The following is a 15598-nucleotide window of genomic DNA, read 5'->3' on the forward strand; positions in this document are numbered from 1 at the left end:
AGCCCACCTGCTATATGGTCTTATGCTCTCTTTGCTGTGTGACCTTGGGCAAATCCTTGATGACCCCCATGCATCGTCTTCCACTTCTGTGACATGGGAATAACCAGCCGTCCTCCATACTCTCTGCTACTTCATGAGAATATGGTGAAGAGGCTGTAAAACATGACACTGGAAGGTGATTTGTATTTAAAAAAAACAAAAAACAAAAACAACTGAGCCAAAAACCTTATCCTGCCTACTTCACCAATCTCTTGAAGTCATGGCTGAAGGAGTAGGAGTCCTAGAGCAGATTGGCTTCAGATAATGAAATCCTGGTGGGCTTTGTTTGGGGATTGTTTTCTCTGCCTCCCTTGGAGAGTATCTAGAGTTATCCCCAGCTGTTCCCCACATGGCCCAAGACCTACTCTTTGGCTTCCAAGAATAATTGGGCACAGTTCAAGTTTCAGCATACTGCAAGGACTTCTCAGTAGTGCTGAGGCCAATAACAGTGACAGCCAGCCCCAGGGAGGTGACCACAGGGAGACACCAACCCCAAGCCTTGACAGGCAGCTCCGAACCTGGCCAAGTACATGGTGCAGCCAAGAGGAAGGGGCTGACAAGTTGTTAAATGTCCCATTTCCAGGAGCTGGCATCCTCTGTATTTTCCTGCCCTGTGATTGAGGGCTGGGATCAAGAGATCCGAATACCACGTAACCTCCATTTTCTCTTCTGTCTCAGCCATCACAGAAGCCATTGAGATCCCGCAGTTCATCGGGCGCAGTTACCTGATCTACGACAACCCAGATATCCTTAAGAGGTAATAAGTTACAGTGGGCACCTTCCTTATCTCTGCGGGGGTCCATTTCTCAAAGTCTTTCCCAGGACTTTTCCTTATCTTACTTGCCAGAAGATAATTCTCCAAGAAGGCCATTGAGCCATGGCCTCAGGGGAGGGGAGAAAAACTCAAAATAGACATAGAACTAGAACAAAACAAACACAAAAACAAACTCTACTTGAAAAGTGCTGCCTTTCAGACAACCCTGTTACCAACAGCCCAAACCCTTTCTGGTCAGAGGGCCTGGAGGGAGGAGACTGCCCAGCCCCAGGATTTTCAGCAGCAGGGCACTGGGAAGCATTGAGAACTTGACACGCCCCAAGTTGGGGTTCTGAGTGTGATTCCCCAGGTGGGACAGTTAGCTGGGCTCTGTCCTCTGGCCACAGTGTACAGTCCTGCCTGGAGCCAGCACCGGAAGCACTCCTGTGGTCCTGCCATCACAGTCTTCAAGTCCACATGCTACCTTGTGTCTTCCTCCGCAGAGCTCCACGGTCCTCTTCAGGCTCTGGCCAGTTCAATGAGGGGCTTCTCGGCTCTCCTCATGTGGCTACAAGAGCCTGATCCGAGGAGATGACCAGGTGCTAGCCAGGCTTTTCATGCCTGGTGGCAGAAGCTCCGGCCCTGCCCTGGAGTCCAAGCCCCTGGTTTGGAACCGCGTGCGGACAAGACAAGAAAAAGGCTGGCCCTACCCAGGCAGAGTCCTCACCCTAGCCAAGCTCATCTGTGGTGCTTCCAATGTGCCCTTCTCTCTTTCTTTGTCCTCCTCTAGTTCCTTATAGTTTATAGGGTGCCTTCCCCCACTCTGCCACCAGCACCGTCATTCTAGAATTTTCCTTCCTCTTTAGGTTGACTGTATCTTAGCAGACTAAGACAAAGCTTTAAGCAAAAGGCACCCAGTACTTAAGGTCGATGAGTTTGGGGGCCTCTCAAGGGAGAAAGTGGTTGAGAGAAATTTTCCCAGGGCGCTGGATGCACCTGGTAACTGAACACACACCAGACGGACACTGCTTCATTTCTTTAATCGCATGTTGTGTTTATCTAGGTTGTCTTGGCGTGGGGCCCAGAGAGAGCCTCTTCCTTTTTTAGCCCTTTCTCCCCAAAGATACAAGGGCATCAGTCCCCAGAAAAAAGGCCTTGTGAAAGGGGCACAAGTCTTCAGCCCCCTGGGGCTTAGTACAAGGCACCAGGTGGTTTGGGGGAATAGAAGGGTTTGGTGAGAGTAGGGGGTGCAGGGCCCCAAACCAAAACAATTGCGTACACGTGGGTGTGAGCACATCCACGTGCATGTGCATGAAGGTGCAAGTAAAAGTCAGGATCAGGGTCTGTTTCCATCGGATGCCTTTGGTTGCAAGTAACAGAAAACTCAACTCCGATGTCTTCAACCTGAAGGGTGTTCATCAGATCGCGTAACAAGCAGTCCAGACTTAGACTGGTTCCCGGACTGATTAATTCAGAGATTCAACTCTATCATCAAAGACCTACGTCTCTTCCATTTTTCTGCCTTGTTATCATCAGGATCGTCTCCAGGGGCCTCCCTCTGTGCTTACGACAGCTGTCCATAAGACCTTCATGGAATGGCTATATAGCAGGACAATGTCCAGTGGAAGTAAACATTTTTTTTCATGCAACTCTTTTTTAAAGAAAAAGAATTTTCCTAGACTCCTTCGGATAAATTTCCTCTATCTCAGTGGACAGTATTGGTCATGTGCCCACCGCTAAACCAATCACTGCAAGAGAAATGGAACCATTATGATTGGCTTACTCTGGTCAGTGTGTCCAAAGCAAGTGAGGGAAGGAAGGAGCCCAGAGTAAAAGATGGGAAAAAGGAGGTCTGCAGGGAGTGGGGCCAGGGCTGGATTCTCTGCACTGGGCCTGGTGGCAAAGTCACCATTATGGACCCTGCTTCTCCCTGCTTCATTGGGAGGCCGTGCATGGGGAAGGCAAAGTTGATCCCTTCTTGTCTAGGTCAGTCTCTGGGAAGCCAAGGCAAGTGTCCCCCCCACTGTTCGCTGTAGAGAGTCCCCATGTTATGGTGGTTCGACTTCAGCTTCACAATGGTGCCAAAGGAATGTACATTCCACCGAAAGCATACTTTGAATTTTGAATTAGGATCTTCTCCCAGGCTAGTAATGTGTGATAGGATTCTCTCTCACAGAGCTGAGTGGTGGCAGTGGCCATCCAGGTAACCCCACCATCATGAACGTGAGCAACCCATGTGCTTCTAACCGCTCTGTTCCCATCCAGCTGTTCCGTTATTCACTTTCTGTGTGGTATTCAGTAAGTTACCTGAGGTGGTCAACACTTTACTAGAAAACAGGCTTTGTTTTAGTTGATTCTGCTCTAGGGTAGGCTAATGGAAGTGTTCTGAGACATTTAAGGTAGCTCGGCTAAGCTACGATGTTCAGTAGGTGAGGAGTGTTAGAAGCACTTGGACCTAGGATATTTATAATTTGATGGGTCTATCCAAGTGTAACTCCACAGTAAGATGAGGAGGGTCTGTACTGAACACACTGTGTAGCTCTTGAGTGGGTAGGTGAGTCAGAGAGGGATGGTGCGAGGGATAGGGAAACAGAAAAGGAGATTTTCCCAGTAGTGCCATGTTAGGTGTAATACTGAATTATTTTTACTCTTAGCTCACCTTTTATTTAAAGATCTCACACTTGCCCTACTCCTTACATCAGATGAAACCCCGGTCCCCTTAGTGAGACTAGATTTCTGAACTAGTCTTTTTCCAGGAATTGATAAGAACCCATAAGCCTGTGATCCTACCCCCAGCCATGCCTGTAGGGCCAGGAGCTGACCCGTCTGAGCCCCGTTCCATTCCTCTCAGCTTCCTGTTCCTTTCCACCCTGCCTCTACCCTAGCAGCTCTCAAAACCGTTATCCTATCGAGCCACATTCCTTGTCTGACACTCTTCCCCCTGTCCAGTCACTCCCTCAAGGACAGTCACTGCCAGAGCGGGCAATCCATAGCCATGATCAGGCCCAGAGAGCTGCCAACTTGAACCTCTTGGCAATTAAGAAACTCACTTTCTGTTGGGGAATGGGGAGCAGTATTCCAAGGCCCCTTGACGGGGGGACAGGAAAGAGGGAATATTGAGGTGTGAATTGGAGGTATAGCCTCGATGCCAGCTTTGGCCAGAGTCTAGCTAATCTATAACTCATAAAATGGCCTCTTGTGGAGTTTCACCACAGGGACAGAAGACACTGCTGCAGAATGAGTGTCCAGAATTGGAGGCCCATCGTGTGGCCTGTTGTGGTGATGCCATTTGTCATTTCCTGGTAGTATGTGTCAGAAATGCCAGATTACCCTTACACCTGATTCCCCCAGGGCTAACAGACAAAACTGGGCCTATTCAGAATGGCTGTTGGTAGAGACGGGTTGAACTGTTGCAATTATTTGTGCATTTTCCCCAGGGTATCCGGATCAAGATCAAATGCGTTCATGAGGTTTAAGACAACTGCCAAGGATGGTCTGTTGTTGTGGAGGGGAGACAGCCCCATGAGACCCAACAGTGACTTCATTTCCTTGGGCCTTCGAGATGGAGCCCTGGTGTTCAGGTAACCTAACCCCTCAGGACTGGTCATGCCAAACAGAGTGATGCCAAAGTAAGCCAGCACCCTGTATGCCAAAATGGACCTGAAGGTCCAAGCTTCTGCGAGGCTTTTGGAGTTTCTTTCTAGCATCCACCTTCTAGAGCATCAGTTGGCAAATTTTAGCCTGAGGGCCAAATCCAGCCCGTCACCCGTTTTTGTAAATGGAGTTTTGTTGGAATTCTGCCATACTCATTCACTTATATATTATCTGATTACTTTCATGCTACGGGGGCACACTTGAGTAGTTTCAGTAGGGATTCCAGGGCAAAGCCTAAAATACTTATCATGTGGCTCTTTACACAACATTTTTGGACCCCTGTTCTAGGCCATATGCTCCCCACTTGCAAATTAGGAGGTAGTAGGAAGAGGGCTTTGATAGCGCTGAGCCCGGGTGTGAGTGCTCTGCTCAAAGTGGCTCAGACAGATGTGACCAGCTAAGGTCGAGAGACCTGCCTGTAAATTCTGACTCTGGTCCCTATTAGCTGTGCAGCCTCGGGAAGGAGACCGCCTGCCTTCCAGTCTCCCCTGCAAAGCCAGACCACCTGTCCGTGGACCAACCCAACATTTGGATTTTTGTGACTGCTTCGGGAGTGATACTGATAAGGCAGTCCCAGAAGTTCTTACCTCTTTTGAGTGACTTGAGACTGTTCTCAAATTTGTCAAGTGGATCGTTCTGAGAAGCAGCTAAAAGATTACTTAGACCACTTCTCCCCACCACGGCAGGTGGGAGCCGGGTTTCCCCAGAGCAGGCACTGGCTTGTGTGATGTGAGAAAGTTTCTTTAGAGACTATGATTGTACATCCTCATTTGAGGTTAGAAATAACTTGTCTAGACCCATGATTCCCAAAACGTGGTCTCTGGACCAGCAGCATTAGTGACCCCCAGAAACTTGTAACAACTCTAGGGGTGGGGCCCAGCCGTCTGTTTTAACTGTTTCTCCTAGTGATTCTGTCCACTAAGGTTTGAAACCCCTGCCTGGTTTCTAGATCATCTATCTGTTCTCTATGGGGATAGGAATTTCTCTGGCTTTTCCTTCTTTAATTCCCCCTCTGGTGACCAGCACAAATTCACTAAATGATATGGGATCAGTTGGAATCAAAACAAAGATGACTGACCTGAGGGGGAGATGAAGATTTAATTCTGGGGCTGCTGTAGATCATGCACAGGGATTACTGACAGCCTGAGTAGAATAATGTAAGTCTTTTCTGTTTGAATAAAAGGCATTTTGACAGGAAATGTCATTTGTGAACATCATGTTTGCCCCTAAACAGCAGAGCGGGCTGGGGCTTGTGATCCTGTGATGGTCAGGGACTTGTGAGAGAGCATGTGGTTGAAGGCTACGGGCTGGCCCGGTGGGAGCACTCTCCCCGTCGCGGCTCCTTTCCCCCCTTGGCCCTGAGGTCAAACACAGAGCTCTTCACACCCCAGTTTCAGGCTGGCTGCCGTGAAGCCATTTTCTTGTGGTTTTCCTGTGGTTAACCTCACCAAGGCCTCAAGTACTTGATTGTGCCCAGAAAGGGGAACTGAAACAGTAGCTCGGCCGTGGGTGGGAGGCCCAGCTTCCCCCCTCTTAAACAACCAACCCCGGACAGGGGAACTGCACTCAGGCCCGCCCTGCACCTCCCACCGGCTCTGGGCTCTCACAGCTGGCCAGACCCCACTTCCCACACCCCTGGGACACCCTCTGATCACCCCCCTGCATCTCAGACATTTTTCTTCTGTTACCAGTTCTCCCTCAGGATTCTGCAAATGGGCTTGGTGTGTTTCTTTTAACCTGGAGTGGTGGCTGTGTTCTGTGTGGAGGATGCTGGCCTCCCCAGCGACCCAGGCAGTTGCCTGTGCCCACCCGTCCCTGGGCCTGGAGCTGCAGTGTCGCTGCCTCTGCTACCTTCCTTCCTCTGAGCAGGCACTTCTCACATCCATTCACCCAGTGTGGATGTAGGAAGTGTTGACAGAGGCTGGGCATGGAAAGGAATTAGAGTGCCAGCCAGTGGTTTGAAAATGTCAGTGTACAGAGAGTCAGCCGGGAGGGGGAGGGGCGTGGCTGGTCTCAGAGGTGGATTCCTGGGACAACCCCAGAGATTCTGATGGCCCAGGGCCTCTGGAGTATCAGAATCCGATTGGAAAAGATCAGGAGCCGCACCCTAAGAAGCAGGGTCTGAGATGGTCAACTGCCTGGGCTTGGAGTCAGACATGAGCCATTCCCATGGCCTCGTGACCTTGGGCAAGTTACCCTGCCTCCTTGTAAAAGCCCATAGAAAACAGTCATGAGGACTGAATGGGTTAACTCATGGGCAGGGCTTAGTGCAGGGTCTGGCCTATCTTGATGTCAGTGGTGCTGATTATTAAAATTGTAATCTTGGAGCAAATGTTTTCTGAGTTTCTGTGTATAAAATTTAGTAGCAGAAAAGGAATCAAGGTGTTCAGCCAAGAGTATGGTTTTGGGTGGTTTTGCTTCATTAGGTTTTATGATTGTGTGGGGGGCATAAAGACCAATGAAGAGGTTTGTGAAAACTGTCTGCTGGACCAGCTTTCCCGCCATTTCCATGTGACCTTGATAACATTTTCATGCAACAGGGAAAAGGAAGAGATCTGACGTTAGCAAAATGCCCAGTGCTGCAGTTCAAAGGGGGTACAGCTAAGGGGGTGGGAGTGGTCACCACACGGAGGCAGCCACATGGTTTCTGAAAGTCTGCACCTGGTGGCTCTCCCTGGCCCCCACCTCGGTGCTCAGCCCCATAGTCTCCCGGCACTGCGAGCTGAGCAGGCAAATTTGGATCAGAATAACCAAGTCCTGCTAACCACATTCACAAGGCGTTGATAGAGAAGCCGACATGCACTCATCCGTGCGTTCATTCATTCATTTGTATGTTTCTTCCTTTTCTTTTTAAACTGAGGTATAACTTCCATGAAGTGCACAAATGTTAGGTGTACAGCTTGATAACTTTGGAAATTTTTTAAACATGCAGACACCTGTGAAACCACCACCCAGAACAAGATAGAGAACATTTCCCACACTCCAGCAGGTTCCCCCATGCCATCTCCCAAAGCAGGTAACCACTATTCTTGGTCTTTCAATATTGTAAAAAACAAAAATTAAAGCAAAACAAAGAGATTCTGCAGGGTGACAGGGTGTCTGGGGAAGCAGGAGGCTGGTTGGAGGGTCCAACAGCATGCCATGGTGTTGGAGAGTCAGGACATTGAGAGGACATCTGAGCTGCCCCCACACACACACTGGGGGCTGGGGTCCTGGCTGCTAAGTTCAGTGTTGACTCCCTTGAGCACGTTCTGGCTCTTTGCTTGAACAGGAGCAAGGTTGGAGAACAAAAGAATGCCCGTCTTTTGTCCAAACAGCTGAAAGGTTTCCATTCACTGGATTACAATCACGTTCCAGTCTAGTGTCCCTGAGATTATCCCCAAGTCACCTTGATTCTGAGATCTGGGTGTTCATGACCTTTGTCGTTACATATTTACAGCCTGTTCGTTCACTCTCACACATGACTACTCTTCCAGGAGAGGCTTGATGAGTTTAACTCTTGGTGGCAACTTTCTCCCTACTACTGGTTCCTCCAGACATATTGTCAATCTTGAATATGAGCTGCATTAAGGACTGTGTTTTGGGGGTGGTGGGGTTACTTGTTTGGCTCTTACTGTGTGCCAGGCTCTTTTATGTAATATTCCCTATAGTCCTTTAGGGAAGGTATTATTACCCCCGTTTCACAGATGAGGAAACAGTCTCAGAGTGATCGGCAAACAGCCAAGGTCACAGAGCAGGTCCTTGTCAAGACCTGGAATCAAGGCAGGCTCGTCCAATCCAAGTGCCCACACTCTTTCTGTTACCTTGCGCTGCCTTTCATTGATTAAAGCCACCCCTGATGATTCAGCTCAGTGTCTGCCAATCGGCTCTCCGCCTTGCTTCATCCTCATTCATTTCTTCAAAGAGTTATTTGGCCACTAAATAATGAAACCTGAAAATCCCACCTCCACGCTGACTTTTTTTTTTTTTAAGATTTTATTTATTTACTTATTTGAAAGAGAGAGATTACAAGCAGGCAGAGAGGCAGGCAGAGACACAGAGAGGGGGAAGTAGGCTCCCCGCTGAGCAGAGAGCCCGATGAGGGTCTCGATATCAGGACCCTGGGATCATGACCTGAGCTGAAGGCAGAGGCTTTAACCCACTGAGCCACCCGGCGCCACATCCACACTGCCTCTTACAAGGAGACACTGGACGTGGGAAAATTCATTAGGAAGCTGTAAAGTTTTCAGGATCAGAGTGACAGCTGTGTCTCCTAGCTTGCCAGGTCACCCAAGTCGCGTGCTTGGTTCGGTGTTGACAGGCTGGGGGACTCCTTGGAGCCTCCGAGATTACAGAAAGGATCCATCGTGCTTTCCCTGGGGAAAGCCAAGTGCTTTCTCTTCTTGCTCTGCTCTCAGAGCTCAGTAACTAAACCAGGTTTCCCTTCAACTTTCCTGTTTCTTGGCCATTGAAGTCACAGAGAGACATGTCCTCTGATATAAGCTGAGGAAAGAGGTGCCATGGTGGAACACATTTTCTTTGAAAAGCGTGATTACATTAGGCTTTATTACATTATCAAGGGGGAGGTCTAGGCGGTTGGCCCAGTGCCCAGCCTGGAGTAGTCACTCACGAAATATTTGTTGAATTGAATTAAACTAGAATTATTAAATGAGAGGGATATTTCTCTCTGGTAAACAACACGTGCATGTCTTCAGAAACCCATAGGGTATGAGAGTATCTGGAAACCGAAATAGAAAATACAAAGCTACTGAGTGGGCCTGCTATCCGAGTAAAATGGGGAGGGAGGAGCAGATAAGATGCCGAATTAAATCCCATCCATTCACTTCAGGATTTTAGGCAGATCCTCCTGATATATTCGGGCTCAGCCCATCTGCCATGTTCTGTTTTGTTTTGTTTTTCAGAAAGTGAAAATGCGTGTATTAGTTTCTGAGCGCTGCCATAACAAATGACCACAAAGTGGGTGACAGTATATTGAAAACAATAGAAATGTATTCGCTCACAGTTCTGGAGGAGAGAAGTCTGACACACAGGTGTTGGCAGCCTTGGTTCCTTCAGGGGGCTCTGAGGAAGAATGTTCTATCCCTTTCTCCCGGGCAGTGGTGGCTGCTGGCAATTCTGGGTGTTTCTTGGCTCTCAGACGCCCCATTCCAATCTCCGCCTGCATCTTCACGTGGCCTTCCTCCCTGCATGTCTCTGTGTCCAAAAGTTTCCCCTTTTATGAGGACATATTGGATTTAAGGCCGCCCTAACCCAGGATGACTTCATCTTAACTAATTACATCTGCAAAGACGCTCTTTCTAAATAAGGTCACATTCTGGGGTTTTTGAGGAGACGGTGTTTGACTGAGGACAACACATTACAAATGATGAAGCCCTTCCTGCTCCTGGTTCTGTAGGACTGACGCTTCTGTACATGCAGCCACAACAAACCAGCCAACAGACACCTTGAGGACCTTGTGCTCAATGAAAGAGGCCATTTACCAAGAGACAAACACTGCATGATTCTACTTACATGAGGTATCGAGAATAGTCAAAGTCACAGAGACAGAAAGCGGTGGTTGCCTGAGGCCGGGGAAAGGTGGATGAGGAGTTGTAATTTCAGGGCTGTAGAGCTTCAGTTTTGCAAGATAAAATGAGTTTTGAACATGCTCAACACTAGTTAACTGACCCTTGAAAATGGTTCAAGTGGTAAATTTTAATGTTATATGTATTTTACTGCAATTAGACTTTAAAGAAAACATTTTTTTTTTTTTTTGGACCATTCATGGCCTACCCTGGAAACCTAATGCTTTTTATAAGATTGTTTTGTTTTGTATTAAGGAAAGTACATTCCGAGTTCCAAGGATTTTTTGCAATGAGAATCGTTCATGGTTGCCTGCCTGTCTATACTTCACTTGATTCTGTCTGTCTGCTTCTTTTCTCATGCCATTAGCTATAACCTGGGCAGTGGTGTGGCGTCCATCATGGTCAATGGCTCCTTCAGTGATGGCCGGTGGCACCGTGTCAAGGCTGTCAGGTGAGTCCCTACCACAGGGGGAGATGGAGCCGGAGCTCACCAAGAGGTGGATGTCCTATCCACGTCCCTGTGGCCCCAAAGTCCTGCTCCCCAACCTTGCCTGGTGTCCTGATGCTTCTGTCCTGGGTCATTTGGGCCGCTGTTCTTAGCTTCCCCCTCGCTTTTCCCTAACATTGACAGGCCAGAGAGCCTGAGCTCCCATTTCTGCGCTCAACAGAGACCTTCCAGAAAAAGAACTTTTTGATGGCTCAACTGGAAGAGCGCCTCGCTTTCTCCTGAGACCTAGGTCTCTAGTGGGATAAGATTTCAGGGCCTGTGGACTTTGAGGAATTCTTCAAATCTCACTGTGTGGGCAACTGCCCACTTTTTTTTTTTTTTTTTTTGGACATCACGTTACCCCACCTTTAGAGGCTGTGTGTGCCCTGCCCCAATTACACATCTCCCCCCTCACAGAGGTCACTACCCTGACTTCTGATTAACTTCGGGTGAATCATTCCTTTAAAGTTAGTTTTACTACCTCTGTCCATATTCTTAACAGTATATTCTGAGAAACCAAAGAGCAGGCCCAAACTTAGCTCTGTAAGAAAATGTCATTCGTGCCATGTTAGAGGAAGGTTCCAGGAACTGAGCTGAATAGAGTCTGTGGTTCATGTTTCCTGAGCATTTGCCATAGCCCTTCCTGGGGGGGCTCGTGGGGGAGGTCGTGAGCGAGGCTGGGGAACCATGGGGCTGCTGTGGTCAGTTTCCACCTCAGCTCATGTATAGGCTGTGGTCAGAGTAACCTCACTCTCCTGTCCATCACTTACTACCTTAGAAGTTGATGCCATGTTATTTTCAAACCTAAGATGCCACCAATTATAAGACATAATAGCCTCATTTCAGAGATATAAAAAAATGAAAAATTCTTAGATGAAATAAAGTGGTGGGGGGATGGAATTTTTTGGAGTAATGGTGAGAAGGGTGGGAAAGGCAGGTCAGGCAATGCAAGCTGTTGGGGGCATTGCCCCTCATGGCATTCAGGTATGAGATTCTAAGAAAGCCTATCCGAAGTGGGGAGGCAGTGTACGGTCTCAAGGGTGAGGCAGAACAGAATTCTCTCTACAGCTCATCACTAGAAGGGTTGCTACCAAGACATGAGGCCTGGCCAGCCAGATTTATATTATTGGGTCTCCCCAAAAAAGGGCAGAGCCAGGAACTTCTGGAAGGTGAAAGAGGAGCTAAAAATGGGAAGATTGGCTTTAAAAACTTTACTTAAATTTACCTGAGGAGTTAGAACCCAAGCCCCTTTTCTACCTCATCTAGCTGGCACACTGCCCTTTCCCTACCCAGCAGAAAATAATGAAAGGCAATTCCCTAGAGAAAGAGAAATAAGGTTCTGAGCTGGTGGAACTAGCCAGCCATAACTAAATACTAAATACTAAACACTGGGCCACTGTGTGAAGCTGGGGGCTGTGTGCAAGCTCACATGTTGAATATTAAGAACCCCATAACCCCATAATTCTGCCCCCAGTGAGATTCCAGAATGCTGGGAGCCAGGCCTATCCCACCAGCAAGGAAAGAAGAAAGTTCATGTGTCCCCCAGGAAAATGGTTGAGCAGATCCCAGCACATGAAGCCCCACCCAGTCAGCAGAACCCATCCTGCACATAGAGCTTCTAACCTGCTTTGTAGTACTTTTTTACCTTTTTTAAAGATTTTATTTATTTTAGAGAGTGTGCACACAAGGAGGAGGAGGGGCAGAGGTTGGGGGGGGGGGAGTGAGTTTCGGTGGACGCCCTGCTGAGTGCAGAGTCTGTGGTGGGGCTTGATCTCACAACCCTGAGATCAGGACCTGAGCCAAAATCAAGAGTTGGATGCTTAACCACTGAGCCCCCCAGGCCCCCCAGGGCTTTTTCTCTTAACTGTGAAGTAGATGTCAGGAGTCGCTAGGCATTTGAAAAAGTCTCCGATGTAAAAGACAGATATCAGAACAAGTCAACATAACAAAGCAATTTGATGGGGACAGAGACTTGAATGAGAAAATGATAAAACATATTACTGTTGTCAGAGAAGAGAGGCTAGTGATCCAAGAAACAAGAACAGTTTGCTATAAAATAAGAATATTAGAAGATCAGTAATGAACTCCTAAAAAAAAAAAATGTGCAGCCTGGGTTGGTACAACCCACCAAGAACTGTGCAAACAGAGGTGATTTTTTGAAGAAGGTCCCTGGGACTGAATAGTTTTGGAAACCAGCTTAGAAAATGGCAAAGGCCTTGTCACATATAAACACTTCCACTCCACTGTCCCCAGAGTCACTTTTTGGTGACTCTCTGGATTCTTTAGAAACTCCTCAGCCATTCTGTGTCCTCTCCAAGAGTAATCCTCTCTACCTACAAAACCTCCTTCATTGACTTCCCATTTTGCTTAGAGTAGTGTTCGAACTCACCATGTGTCCCCATGTCCCCCCCACTCCTCCCCTTACGGTTCTGTTCTTTGGCTCCCTTCAGGAGAAATGCTTTTCACCATCTGCTTCTGGCCACTCTCCTCCCACCTCCAGAATTCTCTATGCCCAACCTGCACCAGCCCCATCTTTTCTTTCTTTGGCATCGCCACTTCCTGTTTGCGTTACCCTCCTCCTTCACCTGACCTCCCCAGCCTTCGAAGCTCACCTCAGACAGAGTCTCCTCTGAAGCTTCCCCTGACCCTCTCTCCTTCTCCTGCATTCCACAGCATCCTGGCATTCCTCTGCTGTGGAGCCGTGACACAGTGTTGTCATGTACACTTCAAATTTTTTTGTTTGCCTCAGGAAACCCTAAACTCCTAAGGGCCAGGAATCTTTTTTTCTCTCATTCTTTACACCTCCATCATTTAGCCTAGTGCCTGGCACAGAGTAGATGGACTTAAATAGAGTTTTATTGAAATGAATGAATAATTGAATGAAGCTCCAAAAATGGTGGTTTCTACAGGGATGGCCAATCCGGAAAGATAACCGTGGATGACTATGGGGCCAGAACAGGCAAATCGCCCGGCATGATGAGGCAGCTGAACATCAACGGCGCTCTGTATGTGGGTAAGTGACCTCTGACCAAATCTAAATTACGCCCCGGTCTTCTTGCTAGGCCGCCATTTGTCATGGTGGGGTTCCCCCAAAGAGGTGCACGTCACTGGATCAAACACTTGGAAATTGGGAAGCTTGCCAGATGTTCTGTTCTTCTATTTTCTGAACTTTGGACTCATGGCTGAGGGGGCAGGAAGCACTTGGACGCTGTTGTGCTTTGGGCTGGTCCACCAGGAAAACCGTGCTTTTCTTGTTTATAGAACGAGAACCTGCCCGATATAGCCCCGAGAATTCCCTCTGAGGAAGGAGGATCCTTCTTGCTCCCTCTCAAAATCAGAATGAGTAGTGCTTCTGTAAATAGTTGAGAAACCACTACTGCAGACACAGAAACACAAAAATAGATCTCTACCCCAATGATATTTCCTAAAAGTGAACTTAATTGAAAGCTTTCAGTATCAGTGTGTTTCCTTCGGGCTGAGATGACATCACCTTTAAGCACCTGGTACATTCTGTTGCCGTCACACAACATTTCAAAATTTACCAGGTCCTATTTGGCTTGACCTGAGTCCTTTGGGTCAGCGGGCTGCGTGAGGCGGGTATTAATAGCCCCTGGTTGTTTGTCAGGTTGACACAAGTCTGTCTGCTCCTTCAAGGGCTACTGTTAGTTAGACGGATGCTCTGCACTGAGCAGCTGGAGGCGCTTACAGCCTTCACTCATCCTGTCAGCCGAGGGGCATCTTGGTCAGTAAATGCTCCAGCTTCCTAGCGAGACCTGCTCCCCTCTGGCTCACCCCATCACCCTCTTGCTTCCCGGCAGGTGGGATGAAGGAGATCGCTCTGCACACTAACAGGCAATACATGCGGGGCCTCGTGGGCTGCATTTCTCATTTCACCCTGTCCACTGATTACCACATTTCCCTCGTGGAAGACGCCGTGGATGGAAAAAACATCAACACTTGTGGAGCCAAGTAACACCGGCTGGCCTTGCTCAAGGGACACAGCCTTCTGTGCTGAGAATCCCCGGGGCCCTGAGACCCTGCCTGATGCCAGCCACAGTGGCACGGGGACCAGGTGTGTGTCTTCTCATCAAGGAGAACGTACCCCCTGATGAGAGACTAGATCCAAGACAGAAGTCCCTGTGTGGCCTTTCCTGCGGACACTCTGTGGGCCAAACCCAACAGAATCCTCTGTGTAGGAAGCGTCGAATTTTGTCCATTGAATGTGTAGCAGCTGCCAGAGATCACACATCAATGCGAATTCCAGAGCCTTCTGCTGTAGCTCAATGACTGTGTTGTGATTCATGGTGCATATAAAAAGAAAGAAAAAAAAAATAGAGACCCACAGGGCAGTATTAAAATACTTCCCTCCTTTCCTGATTCATGACACTCTTACTGACAGCAAAATGACTATTTGACCTTGAACTTTGAATTGCTCACCTTGGCCCTGGAATGAATAGGAGTAATCCCTTCCAGTCCTCAGTGGCTGGGGTCAGTGTGCTCTGACTATTCCATGAGAATCAGGAGGAGGGGAGCCTAGGCACGGAGTTCCAGTCATAATGCTGCCCTCCACCGACGTTTACCTGTAGTGGGAAACTCCCTACTTTTTATAATGCAAGTCGAAGACAATGGGGCACCATGATTTTGTAGCTGTCTTTTTGTATGTGTATATTTTTATAGCTGCAGATTATCCACACAGTACACTTTCCAAGTTTGTGCGGACAACACTGAATTCTTTGCACACTTCCTAAAGATATCCCCCCCGGAGAGACTTATTTGGGCCCCTCGTGGCATCAGTCAGAGTGGGATAGTACACTTGCTGGGGCAGCTTGGGGAAGCCGACTCTTCTCTTGCGGTTAATGAGGACGGCTCAAGGAGATGAACATGAAGCTTCCAAAAAAAGCAGATCAGCAGGCACATGGGTTACAGAGTTGGGGGCCACTGTCTTTTTTGCTTTAAGAGAGGGGGAATGACTATAGTGAACCTAAATAAAGAATATGAAGAAGGCTAGAACTCATGTGTTCAGTCTTTTATTCATTTGGGGGAGATGTTACTGATGCTTGCAGAAGCCGTGTCCACAGGTGGACACCGATACAATTAGAA

At 48.2% G+C, this 15598-nt stretch overlaps 1 protein-coding gene across 3 annotated transcripts in view; it reads left to right on the forward strand.

The window, feature by feature from the left end:
* Positions 1 to 15505, forward strand: part of EGFLAM (EGF like, fibronectin type III and laminin G domains) — a 200753-nt gene extending 185248 nt beyond the window's left edge. For all 3 annotated transcript variants that reach the window (XM_047729084.1, XM_047729085.1, XM_047729086.1), the window contains 5 exons: positions 718 to 796; positions 4231 to 4374; positions 10379 to 10462; positions 13408 to 13511; positions 14317 to 15505. In XM_047729084.1, the coding sequence (XP_047585040.1) occupies positions 718 to 796; positions 4231 to 4374; positions 10379 to 10462; positions 13408 to 13511; positions 14317 to 14471 (566 nt within the window). In that variant the 3' untranslated portion in view covers positions 14472 to 15505. The remainder of the gene's footprint in view (positions 1 to 717; positions 797 to 4230; positions 4375 to 10378; positions 10463 to 13407; positions 13512 to 14316) is intronic.
* The last annotated feature ends 93 nt before the right edge of the window (positions 15506 to 15598 follow it).

The sequence above is a fragment of the Lutra lutra genome, chromosome 5, assembly GCF_902655055.1.
Source record: "Lutra lutra chromosome 5, mLutLut1.2, whole genome shotgun sequence".
In the NCBI taxonomy this organism is placed as follows: domain Eukaryota; kingdom Metazoa; phylum Chordata; class Mammalia; order Carnivora; family Mustelidae; genus Lutra; species Lutra lutra.